Source organism: Podarcis tiliguerta (assembly GCF_965153285.1).
Source record: "Podarcis tiliguerta genome assembly, chromosome: 1".
Taxonomy (NCBI): Eukaryota; Metazoa; Chordata; class Lepidosauria; order Squamata; family Lacertidae; genus Podarcis; species Podarcis tiliguerta.
The window spans coordinates 125,005,982-125,024,367 of NC_139534.1; the positions used below are offsets into that span (position 1 = coordinate 125,005,982).

Consider the following 18,386-nt stretch of genomic DNA (forward strand, 5'->3'; position numbering starts at 1 on the left):
CCCATGCTGCGGATGTATGCCGGGCGCGAGGGGCGCTCTGCTTCAGGGCGCCCCTCGCGCCCGGCGGCAGGCTGCTGTCCGCAGCGTGGGGAGCGCTGCTGGGACCTCCTGCAGCGTTCCCCATGCTGCGGATGTATGCCGGGCGCGAGGGGCGCTCTGCTTCAGGGCGCCCCTCGCGCCGGGAGGCAGGCTGCTATCCGCAGCGTGGGGAGCGCTGCTGGGACCTCCTGCAGCGTTCCCCATGCTGCAGATGTATGCCGGGCGCGAGGGGCGCTCTGCTTCAGGGCGCCCCTCGCGCCGGGCGGCAGGCTGCTATCCGCAGCGTGGGGAGCGCTGCTGGGACCTCCTGCAGCGTTCCCCATGCTGCGGATGTATGCCGGGCGCGAGGGGCGCTCTGCTTCAGGGCGCCCCTCGCGCCCGGCGGCAGGCTGCTGTCCGCAGCGTGGGGAGCGCTGCTGGGACCTCCTGCAGCGTTCCCCATGCTGCGGATGTATGCCGGGCGCGAGGGGCGCTCTGCTTCAGGGCGCCCCTCGCGCCGGGAGGCAGGCTGCTATCCGCAGCGTGGGGAGCGCTGCTGGGACCTCCTGCAGCGTTCCCCATGCTGCAGATGTATGCCGGGCGCGAGGGGCGCTCTGCTTCAGGGCGCCCCTCGCGCCGGGCGGCAGGCTGCTATCCGCAGCGTGGGGAGCGCTGCTGGGACCTCCTGCAGCGTTCCCCATGCTGCGGATGTCTGCCCGGCGTGAGGGGCGCTCTGCTTCAGGGCGCCCCTCGCGCCAGGCGGCAGGCTGCTATCCGCAGCGTGGGGAGCCCTGCGGGGACCTCCCGCAGGGCTGCCTAGGCTGCGGATGTGTTCCCGAAGCGCCGGGCACTCTGCTTTCCGGGCGCCCGACGCTCCGGGAAGCAGGCTGCTATCCGCAGCCTAGACATCCCTGCGGGACCTCCTGCAGGGCTGCCTAGGCTGCAGATGTCTTCCTGAAGCCTGGAGAGCGAGTGGGGTTGGTGCGCACCGACCCCTCTCGCTCTCCAAGCTTCAGCGAAAGCCTGCATTCGCCCCATAGGACGCACCCAGATTTCCCCTTCATTTTTGGAGGGGAAAAAGTGCGTCCTATGGGGCGAAAAATACGGTACTGTTCAGCCGAGAGCAGGAGCTTGAGAATAGGATTCAATTGCAAGAGAAAAATCTGCGGCCAATTCTGAATTTTTAAATTACACAAGAACACATCGCATCTATATAACGGCTTTGCTTTGCAAGAAGTTGTGGAGCATCCTGACTGGATAATCAGAATCAATATTGTGAGTGCTGCTATGGTAAATGCCTCTATGGACGCAGTTCCCATAGTAGCTTGAATGGTCAGGGATAGTAGGCGCCTGTGCTTCCAAGCAAGAACCAAGGAGACCCTTAATGGCGGCAGTGGGTGGGGGAACTGATGCTATGCTACCTGCCACAGACACTAAAAGGTAAAGGTAAAGGTACCCCTGCCCGTATGGGCCAGTCTTGACAGACTCTAGAGTTGTGCGCCCATCTCACTCAAGAGGCCGGGGGCCAGCGCTGTCTGGAGACACTTCCTGGTCACGTGGCCAGCGTGACATTGCTGCTCTGGCAAGCCAGAGCCGCACACGGAAACGCCGTTTACCTTCCCGCTAGTAAGCGGTCCCTATTTATCTACTTGCACCCAGGGGTGCTTTCGAACTGCTAGGTTGGCAGGCGCTGGGACCGAACAGCGGGAGCGCACCCCACCGCGGGGATTCGAACCGCGACCTTTCAATCAGCAAGCCCTAGGTGCTGAGGCTTTTACCCACAGCGCCACCCGCGTCCCTAGTGCCACAGACACTAGTGATCAGCAAATATTTTGGAGTGTGTGGAGCTAGGCCAGTGTTTCTCAGACTTTGGTCCCCAGCTGTTGTTGGGACTACAAGTCCCACTGATCCTACTAGCTAGCGACGATGGGAGTTGTAGTCCAACGAGAGCTGGAAGGCCACAGGTTAGCCACCCACTGAAATCAGAGGGATGTTGTATGTGTCCAGTTCTTAACACCCTCCATATATCAGAAAGGAAGCCTTGTGAGCTAGGCCAGCTACTTCTTCCAAGTCTGTTTGATTCGCTCCACTCCTTTGTCTAACACTAGCCTACGTTCCAAGTTCAGCAACCACAATGTAGTACCACCCGTTACAGCGTGTAAGCCCTAGCGGTTTTCTAGGGAAATAAGGAAACAAAAAGTCGGCAGTGCTAGTCCTGTTAAGATCCCCTAAATCCCTACAAGATCTGTACATAGCAACATGAAGTTTGGTTGTAACATGCCGAGTTATGCATAAACTATGCAGGCCTGCAAATAGTTTCGTTGTGGGTTTTGCAAATATTTAAAGTGGCTTCGCAAAACAGCCCGGGTCAAAATCACAAGCTCATTCAGCTTCTTCTTTCTAGCCCTACCTGTTCTCACTGCATGCCTGTGTGTTACGTAAGAAACAGCTCACAAATTATCCAGGAAGAATGAGAGTCTATGGGCGCTTTTGATTTGTGAAGAGTTAGCTATTATGATACAGGCAACATTCTCAGTAGGTTGACCCCCCCTTCACCACTAGTGTTGGACCTACCTCACTGGGTTGTTGTGAGAACACAATGGGGAGGGGGAGAAACCACATGGAGGCAAGGTGGGATATAAATGTAATAATAAATAAATGTGCAAATCCTGTAGGCTGGAGAGAAGAAAGACTATTTCCTCCCCCTCCCTCCAATGTGTACAGTCAGCATCATTCTCACTGAATGCACAATGTGACCATATTTTGTCCATCACCTAAAATCATCTACATGAGTGTTCCGGGCACCACAACTGTTGCGAATTGGTTCATAATACAAAATCCATGTGATGACAACCAAAACCAAAACCCATGCACAATGCCTGCTGGACATGTTACATGCTCTAGCAATAGCTGCAGTCATAGCCATTAGATGACAATATTCTTAGTGATGCACTCTTAATTCAGTGATTAACCGTCTAGGTTCCTGCTCAGTCTGAAATAACTGAATACAACAACTCTCACTAGAGGAACTGGGATCTCCCACAAAAGTAATCTTAAGTTTTTTTTGTGATGTAGATTTTATGTTTATATATATACACACACACATATACATATGGTATCAATATCCATCTGTCATGGATGCTTTAGATGAGATTCCTGCATTGCAAGGCATTGGACTAGATGGCCCTTGGGTCGCTTCCAACTCAATGATATTGAATGATATTGTTTTATTGAATTTAGGAACTTAATTGATGAAGGATGGTTTAAAAATGGATTAAGTAAACAAAGTGTCTGTGCCATTAATAATTTAAGTGACTGGATCTTACCATTTTAGATAACCGGATCATATACCATAACTTTAGCTATGAAGCCAACATCTACAATAAAAAGTACAGGATATTTTATGAATAATTCAGCTTTGTATATATTTAACCAATGCTCTATGTTGCGCTCACACTCTGAAAATATCACCTAAAACCTAGCTACACATAATAATAATGAAATTTTATTTATATCCCACCCTCCCCAGTCGAAGCCAGGCTCAGAGCGGCTAGCAACAGTAAAAGTAACACAGTTTATATAAAATCACGATCAATTAATTAAAATACATTCTAAAATCATTTCATTCTAAATGGTGTTCTTTTCCAAAAGTAGTTGTAGCACTGCATTTTTCAAATGAAGGCCACAAAGCAATAACCATTGTGGGAGTTTGCAAATATTTATGAACTCAACAGTGCCCTTTGGGTTGGGTGATCACCTCTGTGCTACAGATAAAAAAAAAATCAACCAGGGAGGTGATTTTTTTTTTTAATCTTAAAGGCCACCCAATATGCTACAGGTAGGATTAAGTATCGAGATTCCTTAAAACCCCAGTCTCCTAGGGTGGCATTTAACTAAGTTGTACTCAGAAACTGAGTAACTGAAATCAACAAACCTAACCTCATTTGCATTTATTTCTGCTTTGAGTAAAATTTAATTCAATAACACCCCTACATCAGATGGCACTATCTAAAAGGCAAAAAGACAGGGCTGGACAGATTTAGAACTTGTTAATTCAGTTTGGCCACAACAGAAGTGTAAAACTATTGTGATTAATTGCAGTCAGTTATACTTTTTAACATAATAATAACAGCGCATTTCTCTTTAAAAATGAAAGGGGGTGGGAAATATGAACATGTAGCTTAATGAAAACTTATTCCAACTTGTCAGTGACATTTCTTTATATGCCTCATCAAAATCTATTAACAATCCAACAGGCACTGAATAGCTTTGAATACAGGAAGTGCCATTCTTAAATTAACGCATGCAATTTGCTGTTGGAGGCTCCGTGTTCTTAATGCCATCACGCCACTACACAGCATTTGGCATTTTGAAGACTGTAGGAGTGACTGGCACACATTACAAAACATATAGGCTACCTTATGAAGGCAAGGGTCTCTTATGGTAGACTGAAATAATATCAATAAGAACCATTAAGTCTGCCTTATCCAAGAATTTTGCTGTTGCAAAAGTGGGCATAAAATACCGCAGATTTTTAGTTGTCAGAATAAGGCTTTCCAAGTTGTTGTTTTTTTTAAAAAAAGTACGAGTCCTGTTGAAGGATGGAAATTTGGCACCAATGCAACATTTTAGGCAGCTGACAATTTCTGGGATTTTTCCAGTCCTTTTCACAGGAGTTTAGTGGCACCATGGCAGGTCAAAATCTGGTTGACAGGCCGTTAAGTCCTCCACGGGGAGTGGATTCAGGTTCAACGGACAGGGCAAAATTTTACTTTTTATGCTTGTGATTCCAGCTCAAGTGAAAATAATAATTCAACACAGTGGCTGTATTTCAGCTCAACTCCCAGAACGGAAGTAATAAGAAAGCACAGTGAATGGCGAGTAAGCAGGACATCTTCCGTCAATTTTTGAACTCGAAAGGAACCTTTAGGGAGGTGGCTATCTCACACGCTGGAGGGAGGGAGGCAGGAAAGGGCAGAACTCTGGACTCAAGTGCATTCTGAAGCAGTTGGCGATGACAGTTGGGACAGAAGAGAAAGCATTCTGAAGAAAGCATCACGGAGAAGAGCTGGAAACAAGGGGAAGGGGAGAAAATGAGCAGAGAGTGAGTGTTGGGAAGGGGTGAGGAGCGGAAAAGTGAGCCAAAAGGGAATAAGCAAGGAATGAATGAAATGCAACAAGAGGAAGCAGGAACAAAATGACATGACAGGGACACACGAGGCAAGATATGCAATTGAATGAAATCACAGCCCCGTTCTTTGCCGAAAAGCAATTCTGGACGCTAGTGATTTTGCAGAGCGGAAGCGACGGTTTGATTATCTTTTTCCTGCCAGTTGCTTCTCAACTGAGAACGGCTCCCTCCTGCTGCTTTTCAGCGAACAAGCAACAAACAAACAAACACACAAGCAAACAAACAAACAAGCAAACAAACACAACCCAGGCCACCAGAGTTTTCTTAGACATGGTTGTGTATAAAAGTGTGGTTGTTTCACTTCAGAAAGGCATTTTTTTACTCCACCAAAGCAGATTGATGCTGGGTCTCGCCTCAAACTCCACGATTCTTTTAGCAGTGGCAACTGTGTATTCACTTCACATTAAAGGATTATTTCAGTGTGTTTTTAACCAGTGTGCCATTGCACCCTGGGGTGCCTTGAATGATGGTCAGGGGTGCCGTGGGCAACTAACTAGCCTCTGTCCCTCTTTCCTCCCCTCCCTCCTCTTATGCCCTCTCACATCTCTGCCTCCTAAAGGCTTGTGCCGCTGTCTGTTGCAGCAGCCTTGGTCTAGTATACCTGAAGGAGTGTCTCCACCCCCATTGTTCTACCCGGACACTGAGGTCCAGCGCCGAGGGCCTTCTGGTGGTTCCCTTGCTGCGAGAAGCCAATTTTCAGGGAACAAGGCAGAGGGCCTTCTCGGTAGTGGCACCCGCCCTGTGAAACGCCCTCCCACCAGATGTCAAAGAGATAAAAAACTACCTGACATTTAGAAGACATCTGAAGGCAGCCCTGTTTAGGGAAGCTTTTAATGTTTAACAGACCACTGTGGTTTAATACAGTGGTGCCTCGCAAGACGAAAAGAATCCGTTCCGCGAGTCTCTTCGTCTTGCCGTTTTTTTCGTCTTGCAAAGCAAGCCCATTAGCGGATTAGCGCTATTAGCGGCTATTAGTGGCTATTAAAGGCTTAAGGGATTAGCGGCTTAGATCAGCTGATAAGCGGCTTAGCGAACAGCTGATAAGCGGCTTAGCGAACAGCTGTTAAGTGGCTTAGGGGCTTGGGAAAAAGGCTGGGAGGGAAAAAAAAACCCCAGGAATCGCAAGGCATTTTCATCTTGCGAAGCAAGCCCATAGCAAATTCGTCCTGCGAAGCACCTCCAAAACGGAAAACCCTTTCGTCTAGCGGGTTTTCCGTCTTGCGAGGCACCACTGTACTTTGTTGGAAGCCACCCAGAGTGGCTGGGGAAACCCAGCCAGATGGGCTGGGTATTAATAATAATAATAATAATAATAATAATAATAATAATAATAATAATAATTACTACAACCTCCCCAGGCAAATGGTGCCTCTGGGGCTGGCCAAGGGGTGCTGGTTGCCAGGAGCTGAGGTGGCCTCAGCTGAGTTAGCAAGCAAATGGGTGAGGGAGCCCAGCCAGCCATTCCCCCGCCCTTGCTGTTGGGAATGGACAGACTAGTGGGAGGCTGGGCAGGCAGGCAATGCGCTGGCCTTTCTTGTGCTTGCTGCATGCAAGGCCTGCCTGGAAGCCAAGTACCCGGTGCTGAAGGAGAGCCTTTCTGCCATGTAGTCCCAGCAGTGCCCACTGCTGCCTCCAAGGTAAGGTGCTGGCCTCACGTCCATCTTTGGCCAGTCTCCATCGGGCCATTAAGGTTGGGGGCATCCTCTTCCCAGAAGCCTGTGGGGCACCCCTATTTCCTTAATTAACTATAGATCTCCCACCTACAGTGCTTCAACCATAGAAGCAAAGCAGCAGAGAAAAGCATTGGCTATAATTTTCTATTCTTATAGTTTATAACATATTTGTAATGCTTTAAGAGAGATGCTGCAAATCTCTCAATAGTCTTTTTTCTTCAAAAAAGGTAAATCGGTACAGAAATGATCTCAATAAATGAAATATTAAACCAAAATGAAATGCATAACTGGCCCAAACATTAAAAAATAGGAAGGGAAGTCCCAATTCCTGCAAAAACCTTAAAGTAGTCTTAGATGAGATATTGACCACATACCTACTGGTAGAAATAAGCAGTTGGCTCAGACATTAGGAGCATACATGCAGAACACTTATGACTGTATTCTAAGAACTGGACTTGCAAATGAACACTTCAGTGATGAATATCTCTCTTCCATTTTCAAGTTCACTAAAGATTTCACCCTGTGTCAATCGTACATAAAAATTGATTAGAAGCTGCACCATATTTGTAAGAATATACTTTTGTGGGGAAAGGCCCCCTTTTGCTTTCCTGATTGTGAATTCAACACCATGGATAAAAGTATTAAGGGCTTTGTAGAGTTTTGTGAGCTTTTATTCTATATGACACAGAAGATATGTCACAAACGAGGTCACAAATCCCAGAAACACAGGTAGATGCTGGCAAGGCACATATATAGACTCAGCTTGAGATATTTTGATTGGTAGGCACTCCAATCCCTCTCATTTTTTTTTTAAAGGAATTATCTTGACAAATATCTTAAAGATCCCTCTAAATGATCATAACTGACACATGGGTGCTTGCAATTTGTTGAATTTTGAACAAGGGCATTTCCAAAAGATCTATTAATGGGACAGCTATTCTTCAAATATATTCAGTGGGACTGTCTATGCTAAAGGGTAGTCATGCAGCTTCACAGTCATATCAGCAGACGACAACAATGAGCTGCATCATACTCTTGAGTAGACCAACTGAATTCAATGGACATCAGTCATGATTAACTGAGATCCCTCAAATTCAATGGGTTTTCTCAGAGAATGACTTTCTAATTCAAGAGGACTAAGATGCTTCAGGATATAGAAAAGCCATTATACATTACCACAATTATTTTTATATAAACCCAGATGTAAATTAAGCGTACAATTGCAACACTTAAGCTGCTGCTGTTTGCAAATATGGCCATGAGGTGTACATTAGTTACATTACATAGTGAAAGACATTCTGACCTCTCTCAAAAATACAGAGAAGCAAGAATTCATGGGAAATGTCCAAGAAAGAAAAGGAAAGCCGACCAATAAGAAAAGGAAGCTAGGAGCAAGTTTGCTGATTGGAAGAAAAAGTACAATGTAAGTCTAATTTCAACGCTGCTGCAACTCCTCATGCTGTTCCAGTTAAGGAAATCCGTTCCACTTAAAAAAAATTAGATCAGGAACTGTGGGTCAAATGCACATGCAGTTGCATGGAAAGTGGACGATGTGCCTGTTTTTCATGCTTTCCTTGGAATGCATGTTCTCTTGCACAATCCCATACACATACTGGCAAAACTAGTCATGTTTATATACCTTCTAAAAGCATAAGTTGAGTTTGCTCAGGGTAATTTTGCTTCTGTGATACATAAAAACGCAGTCACCAGCAGTTCAGTTGAGACATAGCAAACCATAGTTTGTGCTAATCATAGTATAGAACTGAAACTATGTTTTGAACTTCCAGCATAAAAACCATGGTTTTAGAGCTGCATTCCTACTTAAATTCATGAGGTCACTGGTGCCTCTATGGGTCAGCAACCAAAGCAACTGCTGTATCAATTATTTGCCAGTTCAGACAGCATGCCAAACCAGAGTTTGTAAAATCATTATTTACAAGCTCACTTCAAAATACGCTTTTCAACTCTGGTTTACTGGCCTACTATAAACTGATTTGCCAATGCATATACTACATCAAATAGGGTTGCTATATTTCAAACAGCGAAAAAACAGACAGATAAGTTGTTGGTGGCAACCCTACATCAAACCTTGGCTAAGCTTCCTTTGTCGTGATGTTTGAATTCACAGAAACCTTAAATACGAACTAGAAGTGATAATGGTGAATTGAACTACGTCAACACCAGAACCCTTGGTGCACTTTTGGTTCTATTATAAAACTCTTTCATTCCACATATACTTTTGGACATATTGTGAATAATAGCACAGTAAATTCATTGTGGCTGCAATCCCAGAATCACATGAATTCATTCCTAACAGATTCTTCTTGAGCTTTTTCTGAATGGCTTGCACTTCGGACAAGCAGGCCTTATAGTTTGGAAGCTTTCCCTTTCTAGTTTAACCCCATTACTTCTTATGCTGTGGATAAACAAGTGTCACCCCCTTTTTTACTTGCTTTATTTTTAATAAAGTGCACATGCCACCTCTTTTTAGATGAAAACATTCTCAGTTCCTTTCCAGCCCTTTATCGCTTTTTAAAAGTTCCCCTGAATTTTCCAAATTACCACTACCTTCTCGATGGCAGCGGAAGTTATTTTCAGCTAGCTGCCAAAAATAGTGTAGCTGCGTGATCCTCAGAGAGGAAAAATGTGTCAGAAAATGGATTGAGGATTGCAATGACACTTGGGACTTCGAGGACAGAATGATAAGACCACAAGAAACCCCTTGCTGGATTTGAGCCAGGGGTCAACACTGCTCCCAACAGTGGCGAGTCAGGAAGTCCACATGCAGGACACAAAGGCAATACTCCCCTGTGATTTCCCCTCCCCACTTCCAGCAACTGGGTAATTTGTTAAACCCCAATCATGTCTCCCCTTATTCAACACCTTTTTCTAAAGCTCCAGACATTTTAACGTTTATTCATACTGAAGGCATTTCAGCCCTTTATTTTAGTTGGTTGCTATGGCCCACCCCTTTCCCGCTCTCAAGATGAGATACCGTATTTTTCGCTCTATAAGACGCACTTTTCCCCTCCTAAAAAGGGAAAATGTGTGTGTGTCTTATGGAGCGAATGCAGGCTGCACGGCTATCCCAAAGCCAGAACAGCTAGAGGGAGCGCTGTGCAGCACTCCCTCTAGCTGTTCTAGCTTCTGGCTTAGCCGCATGAAGCCTCCGCAGGGCACGGGGAGCCTTCATCCCTGTGCCCTGCGGAGGCTTCGCGGGGCTATCCAAAAGCCAGAACAGCTATAAGGTTGCCCTTCTCCCTCCTTGGGGAAAAGCCTGCAAGTGCCGCACACACACTCCTTGCGGCTCGTGAAAGCGAGAGCTGAGCAGAGCCTGGGATGCATACAGGCTCTGCTCAGCACTCCCTTTATTTCTTTTCTTGCATTCCCCCTCTAAAAAATAGGTGCATCTTATGGTCAGGTGCGCCTTATGGAGCGAAAAATATGGTGATTACATGGGGTTCTCCCCATTCAAGAACTGGCCAGAGACCTGCCTAGCTTCAGCTGCATCGTATGCCTTTATACTATGCCTTGGAACCTACCAAGGAATTTGCTGTTCACCTCCAGCAAACAAGGGTTACTTTTCCCCTGTGCCACCCCACGACTCCCAAGTTTTCTTTTCCAGTCACCACCTATTCAGACATCATCAGCCTATATATGAAGCTAGTAAATTTCTTGTTTTCTACAGAAGGGAATGTGATTGAATAATTATTGACGAAACAATCCTAAATTATGAGATTATAATAGACCTAATATGTAAGATTCCTCCCCCCCCCCATTTAAATATACTCCAAAGCAGTATTGGGAAAATAATTGCCGCTAATAATGCATTTCCATCAGCTGATAATTGTATCCTGGAGATTACTCCTCCCACTTGCTCCAACAGGAAGGAATTATGCAAATTATCTTAGAATTTCTGGCTTTGGCAGCTGGGAGGAGTAGCTGCTGTCTTCGAGTTTTCTGACTTGCCTACTCCACAGTGACAGGTCCTCTGAGGAATTCTATCTTCATCTTTACTTAACATGTACTATCTTCAACTGAAATCTGCCTCACACAGTGTTGCTGGGCAGGGATTCTTAGCCAGAACAGTACGTCCCAAACATTACAGTTGTCAGGTGTTCATTCTTTCAACAGTTGATCTGTATTTTGTAAAAGCCATCTCTAGTGGCTTTTAGCAGAATATCACTGAATGTTGAAAGCCAAGAACCGCGCAACTGTAATTTCTATCAGCAAACACAGATATCATTATGTATTAAATAGCCAAAAGATATTCAAGCCACTACACACACACACACACACACACACTTTCTTGGAAAGCAGTTGTGATCTACTTTAATTGCAGTGTTTCACAATCTTGGGTGCTTTATAATGCCATTCACAGTCATACACACATAAATAAAGGTGGCATATTTAAAATGACTGAAAACAAGAACCACCTTAATTACTGCATAGCTTCCAGTGCGCAAATCTCTTAAGTTGTAATAGCAGTCTGGAAAAAAGTTACAGGGAACGTTTTAGAGAAAATGATTAAGGGTCGCCACCTAAGCCCAGAGAACTAGCCATGTTTGATGCTTTAGTTTAAAGCTTCAAGTTAGATGGTTAAAGACCAACTAATTTATTATTGTATGAGCTTCTGTAGACCAGAGTACACTTTATTAGATATAGAGTCTATAGAGTCTAGCAGCAGTAGCTGTACAAGTGGCCTGAGCAAAAATGGTCAACACCAACTTTTAACATCACATTCATAAAATCGTATCAACATGCTCCATGTTAAATGCTACCTCCTTAGCACAAATATGTATTAAAAAGGTGGAAAAGGCCATCCCTTTCAACACAGTCCTTAAGTGTGTTTTAAGTCCCATCCAGCTCAACGGGCCTTATTCACTATAAGTGCGCTCGGATGGCAACCTTTAATAATATTTATTCCTATCATTGTGAGCATGGTAGGCAATTAAAAGTGTTGAGATATAACATACTTTATAAATATAATACAATCAAATCAATAATTCTATAGAAAAATATTGTGCAACTCAGCTTATCACATACTGATCAGCATATAATGATATTCTAGTTTTCCACACTATAACCAAATATTTAAAATAAGCTACATGAAAATGGAAGCTAAATATTTTCAAATGTGTTATACTTACTGTGCTTTTTACAAATTAATATTTCATTTGCTTCAAGGTCAGACATCTGCATGTCACATGATAGGAGTTGGTAGCATGGTATCCTTCAACATAATCTCTTTGCTATCAGATATACCATTGAGATAAAGCACCCTTTATTATTGGGTGTCCAACTTGAATCTAATGAAGGGGCGGCAATATTTTATTATTCTTATTTGCTAAACTCATGTAAACAAGAAAAAGGATGGGTGGGATATGGTGTATAATTTTTAGAAAAGGTACCATACATACAGGTATGAGGAAGAAGAATCCTCCTATAGCTTATCTCTCTGTGTTCTGTTATTTCAGGCACTTTTCTTCTGGTCTGGTTGCAATGCCAGATGTCAGCCAGGCAATGAGAAAAGTGTCTGAAGTGATGGGGCACGGCAAGGTAAGGTGTGTGTATGTATTTGTTAGGATGAACATAAGCAGCTGTTCTACATTGAGTTACACTTTTAGTCCATCTAGTCTTGTCTACACCAGGGTTTCCCAACATTCACTGAGCTCTTGATGAGCTTATAAAGCTGTTGCTGATCCCAAACCAAATTCTTAGGAATGTAAATGAAGGCAAGTGAAGAAATATCAATATATAATCAACATTTATTAATCAATCAATCAATCACTCACTATTACTATGAACCATTGTATATATAGTGAAAATGCGAATAACAATAATACATACTTTTTCATCTTTTCTAATGAGCTTCAGCAAGTACGTGAATATTTGGCTGTAGGTATCACTGTTCCTTAATGTGCAGCCCATCTCTATGTTTGTTCAGAAGAGCACAAATATATATGAATCCAGCTTTAACTCTGTATGGACCTGAATATGCTTGCAGTGGTTTGGGTATTTGACAGCAGTTCTCACTGCTCTACCAACCACTGAAAAGTGTTTTTGCCTCAAAATTCATGCTCATTTAGATGAATTCCTGCTGTAGGTTAGGCTCCACATTTGCACTTCCTGTTTGCAAGCAGAGCAGAAAGACATCCTAATCCAATCAGAAAACTGCATTCTGTAATTTCAAAGTATTCAAAACAAACCTTAAAATATTAGAACCACATACAGTCATACCTCGGGATGAATATGCTTTGGGTTAAGCATTTTCGGGTTGCGCTCTCCGGCAACCCGGAAGAAACGGAGCGCGTTACTTCCGGGTTTCACCATGCGCGCATGCGCAGACCATCAAAATGACGTCACACGCATGCGCAGAAATGCCAAAACGTGACCCACGCACACGCAGACACAAGTTATGTTTGCTTTGGGATGCGAACAGGGCTCCGGAACAGATCCCGTTCGCATCTCGAGGTACCACTGTAGTTGGAAGGGTCCTTGAGGGTTATCTAGTCCACCCCCTGCAATTCAGGAAAGGTGTGTTGTATAGATCAATAGGTCATTGTCTGAAGTACTATTCTCAGCTCCCCATTACAGGTGCAGCAAGTTTGTGAAATAGTGGTATTATAGTTTGAGTTTGAATGGTAGTAATGCCTTTCCTTTGCAGGCTTTTTTCTATTTCATTAAATTTGCAACATAAGTCATCAAAATAAGACATGATCTTTACAGTGCAACAACTCATTACCCAGTGATGGTTCCACATATTTCAGAGGTTCTACAGCTGAATTGGCTAGTCTTTGTAAACAATCTTCCTTTGAGAGTCACTGTACTTTTGGATGCAGAAGAAGCTGGGTGAAATTTTTACTATTATTTTCACTTAACATTGTAAAAGGCCACCTGAGCCTCAAATGACCACAAAGGATCCAGGAGCACCCACAAGCTATGTACCCACTCCTCCAGGAGTGTAACCCCATCAAGAGAAGGCAACTGCCCATCCATGTGGTATAGGGAACAACCCACTAACTGTGCCTCAGTGAGCTTCAATTTGTTGACTCTCATCCAGTCTATTACCAAGACAAAACAACTGTCCTGCACACCAATGTAAAGGAGAAGTAGAGCTGTGTGTCGTCAGCATATTGCTGACAACATACTCCAAAACACTGCATGACCCAACTCAGTGGTTTCATGTCGATGTTAAACAGCATAGGGGATAAATCTGAACCCTGAGGAACCCCACAATGAAGGCTCCACAGGGCCGAAGAACATGATATAAGTATCAACCTCTGGAATAGACTATCTGACCACTGAAAAGCAGTGCCACCCACCTACCCCAACTCATACAGCTGCTCCAGAAGGATACTATGGTCTATGGCATTGAAAGCCACTGAGAGGTTGAGAATTAACAGGGACACATTTCCCCCCTCTCCTGACAGAGGTCATCATACTGGGTGACCAAAGGAGTTTCTGTGCCCAAACCAGACCTATACCCCAATTGAAATGGATCTAGAAAATCAGTTTCCTCCAAGAGTGCCTGAACCTGATCTGTGATGATGCAATCAAGAACCTTACCAAGAAGAGGAGATTGGCAACTGGCTGGTAATTACTTAAGACTTTCTGAATCCAGGGAAGGCTTCTTAAGGAGTGGCCTTACCCCTGCCTCCTTCAAGCAGGCAGGGACCACCCTGTCTTGCAGGGAGACATTAACCACCTCCCTAGCCCAGCATGCTGTCCTCTGCCTGATAGTTTTTATCAACCATGGGGGCAAAGATCCAGAAGGGTAGCGGTCCCCCGTCTGATTCAAGTACCTTGTCCACGTCCTTGAGCATTACCAATCATGAGAACTGGTTCTACACCAGAGCTGTGTACAGCCCACCATCTGTATCTCTGTGGTAGTTCCAGAGTAGGCTCCATGATCAAGAACTTAAGGGGCTGACAGCGCAATGGTGTGATTCCTAGTCACCTGGAGCTCCAAGAGTGCTCTAGGCTTTGGAGGGGCTCAAAATGATGGAGAATGTCCAAGATGGAAGTGGCAAATTTACTCCTCAGAGACAAAGATATCTGGACAGCAGGCAACTGCAAGCAAGAAACATTAACATGATATTTAGTTCAAAAATCAAGTTCTTTATTTACTGGGGGGGGGGGGTCCATAGTACTTGCCAATCACTGCTGGTGTCCCACTGGAAGCAACTGCTGCAATATTACATATGGATTGTCGTATTTCTCAAAATACTCCTCCAAGCACAGGAAGATTGCCTCACCCTTCAAGTCAGCTTTAAATAATTTGGCAAATGGAAACACACTGAATGTGCACCTTTTGCTGGGACCGCAATACCTTACATAAGTCAAAATACTATTACAATTTCCAAACACTGAGTTGCCCAGCTGGATAGGAAATTAAACTGTTGAAGTCACTGTTATCTGAACATCATGGGCTACCTCATCAATAAGGTGTTGAGGGGAATTGTTATTCCGTGCAATCCTCTTCAAAATAGGTCCTCCATTCAATTTCATAACCATTTGTATAACTACTTTTCTGGCTAGTAGAATGAGCTCCTTGCCAACATTTCACAGCTTTCTTTTCTTTGCAATTATAATGGCAATATAGCATGGTCTGAAATACTGCTGTATTGTAAGATCATTTTATTTTAAAAGGATTCATCATCGGCAAGGGAAGTGCACTCTGTACATGGTTGCACTACTTATTTGGGAACTATGAAATTTCAAAAGCTCTACCATAAGAGCTACTGCCGTTCTCCAGTCTTATTTCCTTCAGACACCTTTTGCAACCCCCACCTTCATAGGGCAAACAAACATGGCTGTCCCCAGGGCTTTTTTTCAGTCAGAGCTCACCTGAACTCAGCTCTGGAACGTCTCAAGTAGGTGCCATTGCCATTCTAAGAGAACAAAGGAGAATTTCTTGGTGAGCTCCAGCACCTCTTTTTCTAGAAAAATTGCATTGACTGTCCCCATCATTATCTCATTGGGCCCAGATGTGAGCCCTAATTATTTCTTAAGCAATGAAGTGGCATGGCTGGTCTGGAATTTTGGGTGGGGTTTTTCATATGTTGCAACACTTCTCCATGCAAAAACCAGCACCATCACCCCCTCCCTCCATGTGGAAACCTTACACAGAGGAAATACTTTTGGATGGTGGAGTATTTCATCATACAAATCCCCATATGTACCGTAGTCAGGACACCACCCCAGTGAGGACAAATTCCCAGGGCATGTATACTGACTGGCCAAAGGAAGAGGCAAGGCAAAGACCATGCTGCATCCTGCAATCTGTCACAGCTGGCGCATCACTGCACCTGGAACACTAACCCACGCCTACTAAAAGAGCTTCTTTTAGGCAACGAAACGGCCAAAAGTTATTTGGGCAGGGCAAAAGAGCATGTAACTTCTCCTCCTTCTCTGTTGTCCAAGCTGCCTTTCTTCAGCAACCTCTCCCGGCCTGGAAGCAGCACCCAGATAGGCGCCAAGCCCTCACAGGCTCCAGGGGCTTCCTCGCTGCTGGGCTCCTCTCAGACGTCTCCGCCCCAGGCTGCCGCTTCCAGGCAGGTAGGCATAGGATCGCACCTTAAACCAGCGCGCAAACCGCTCCGCGGGGTTTGTTTTGTGGGTTCTCTCTCGGAAACGTCGCGCGGCTAGCTTCTCTTCCTCTTTCCCCACAAGCTCCGCAAAATAATAACAAAATCCGCCTCGTAGAGAAAAGGGGCGATCCCAGGATCAGCGCACGCGCGCGCGGCATCCGCGAAAAGGCGACACCGGCCACGGCCAGCGAGCTTCCCCTTCTTCCTCCACACGTCGAGAAATGCGTCACGTGTGAATACTTACCTCAGCCTTATCAGAAAAAAAAATATCCCCGCACCCGCCCAAATCCCTTAACTTCCAGAGCTCAGGCGGAAGCTGACCCCTCGCAAAGGCCCGGCGGCCGGCGCGCAGCACCCCGCTTCCCTCAGGAGACCGCCGCCGCCGGCCGTGGCGGGAGGCAGGAGGACCGCGGGACTCCGGGGGAGAAGGGGGGGCGGCGAGAACCAACCCACCCACCCTCGCCTCTCCCCGCGAGCCCGCCGGTCTCCCTTCCCTGACAGAAAACTCCCGTACCACTCGGCTCCCGCCGCGGCCTTGTCCTCTTGCCGCTGCTGCCACTTGAGGCGATACGAAGCCGCCAGGGTGGGGGGGAGGGGCCGGAGGAGGAGGAACCGACCAATGAGGCTTCGCGTCGGACGTTCTGGCGGCGTCGGGGCATCGACGGACGTCAACGGTGTCGGCACGCGCGCGCGCGCCCAACCTTGGCTCCTCCTCCTCCCACTCCATCGCCATCCTCCCGAGGGGCGTGGGCGCGAGGCGGGGCCTCGAGGGTCCCAGCATGTTCGGCTGCGAGCGGGGGCCTGAACGGCTGGCTCGGCTGACTGACTGACTGACGGTGTATGTGTGTGTGTGTGAGGAGGGTCCCAGCATGTTCGGCTGCGAGCGGGGGCCTGAACGGCTGGCTCGGCTGACTGACTGACTGACGGTGTATGTGTGTGTGTGTGAGAGAGAGAGCGCGTGCGCGCGCCGGGAGAAAGCGGGAGAGGGCGCGAGCGAGCGTGTGTACTGACTGACAATAGGGACGAGCGAGAGCTGCCGCAGCCGCAGCGACAGAAGGCGGGAACGCAGCAGCAGCGGCAAGAGCAGCGCCCGCCGCCGCTTTTCCTCCCTCCTCCTCCTCCTCCTCGCCGCACCCCGAACGAAGGCATCTCGGGCCGCGCTCGCCCTCCTTCCCCGAGGCCGCCTCGCCGGGAATGTGAGAGAAGCCGCCGCCGCCTCGACTACAACCGCAGGAGGAGGAGGAGGAGGCCTCTCGGGCGGCCGCCGCCGTGTCGTTGGGGGGAAAGGAGGGCGGGAGCGGGCCGAGGGCGGCAGCGCATGGGACCGGAGGGAAAGACGAGGAGAAGCCGCCGCCGCTGATTCCCGAAGCCGCCAACGCCGCCCTGCGCTGGGGGAGGCCGCCGAGGCCTACCAGGCTGCCGCTGCTCCTGCGGCAGGAACCGCGCCGCGGCCAGAGAGAGGCGCAGGCACACTCGCGCCGGCCCGGCTCGCCCTCTCCGCCGGGGATCGGGGCCTTGCTCCTCCTGCTGCTGCTGCTCCTTCTTTTTTCTCCTCCTCGTCTCTGGATTCTCTGCCGGGAGGGTTCAAGGTAACTTCCAGAGAGAGAGAGAGCAACCGCCCGGCCGCGCGTGTGGGGAGCGTTGAAGGGAAGGCGCGAGGGGATCGCCCCCGATCCGCCGGGACGAGGTGTCTCCCCCCCCCCTCCGGTCACCCGGTGTCACCGAGAGGGTCGCTTTCGGCCCGCCGGTGTTTCCTCCCCGCATTGCCTCTGACAGCCGGTTGCTCCGCAGGCGCCCAAACGCCGCCTCCCCGCCGCCCCCCTCGCTTAAAAATAATAACGGTAATCCCCGGCTTAAGCCTGCGCTGGCCCAAGGGGGTGAGAAGGGAAAGCTCGGGGGAAGCGGGTGGTG

At 47.0% G+C, this 18,386-nt stretch overlaps 1 protein-coding gene and 1 long non-coding RNA gene across 12 annotated transcripts in view; one reads left to right on the plus strand and one right to left on the minus strand.

Moving 5' to 3' along the window:
* Window positions 1-17,086, minus strand: part of LOC310677707 — a 33,781-nt gene extending 16,695 nt beyond the window's left edge. Inside the window, exon 1 of the long non-coding RNA XR_014511375.1 lies at window positions 16,990-17,086. This is a non-coding gene — a long non-coding RNA (uncharacterized lncRNA). The remainder of the gene's footprint in view (window positions 1-16,989) is intronic.
* PPP2R5E (protein phosphatase 2 regulatory subunit B'epsilon) overlaps window positions 5,007-18,386 on the plus strand; it is a 90,582-nt gene continuing 77,202 nt past the window's right edge. For 3 of the 11 annotated variants that reach the window (XM_083437111.1, XM_083437112.1, XM_083437117.1), the window contains exon 1: window positions 17,337-18,064. Coding sequence is in view for 4 of the 11 variants with exons in the window: in XM_083437107.1 (XP_083293233.1) it covers window positions 8,217-8,305 (89 nt within the window). In the remaining 7 variants the exon portion in view is untranslated. Of the gene's footprint in view, window positions 5,123-8,202; window positions 8,306-17,205; window positions 18,065-18,100; window positions 18,317-18,386 lie in introns of those variants that run through there. The other 8 variants (XM_083437107.1, XM_083437110.1, XM_083437114.1 and 5 more) reach the window with 6 other exon arrangements.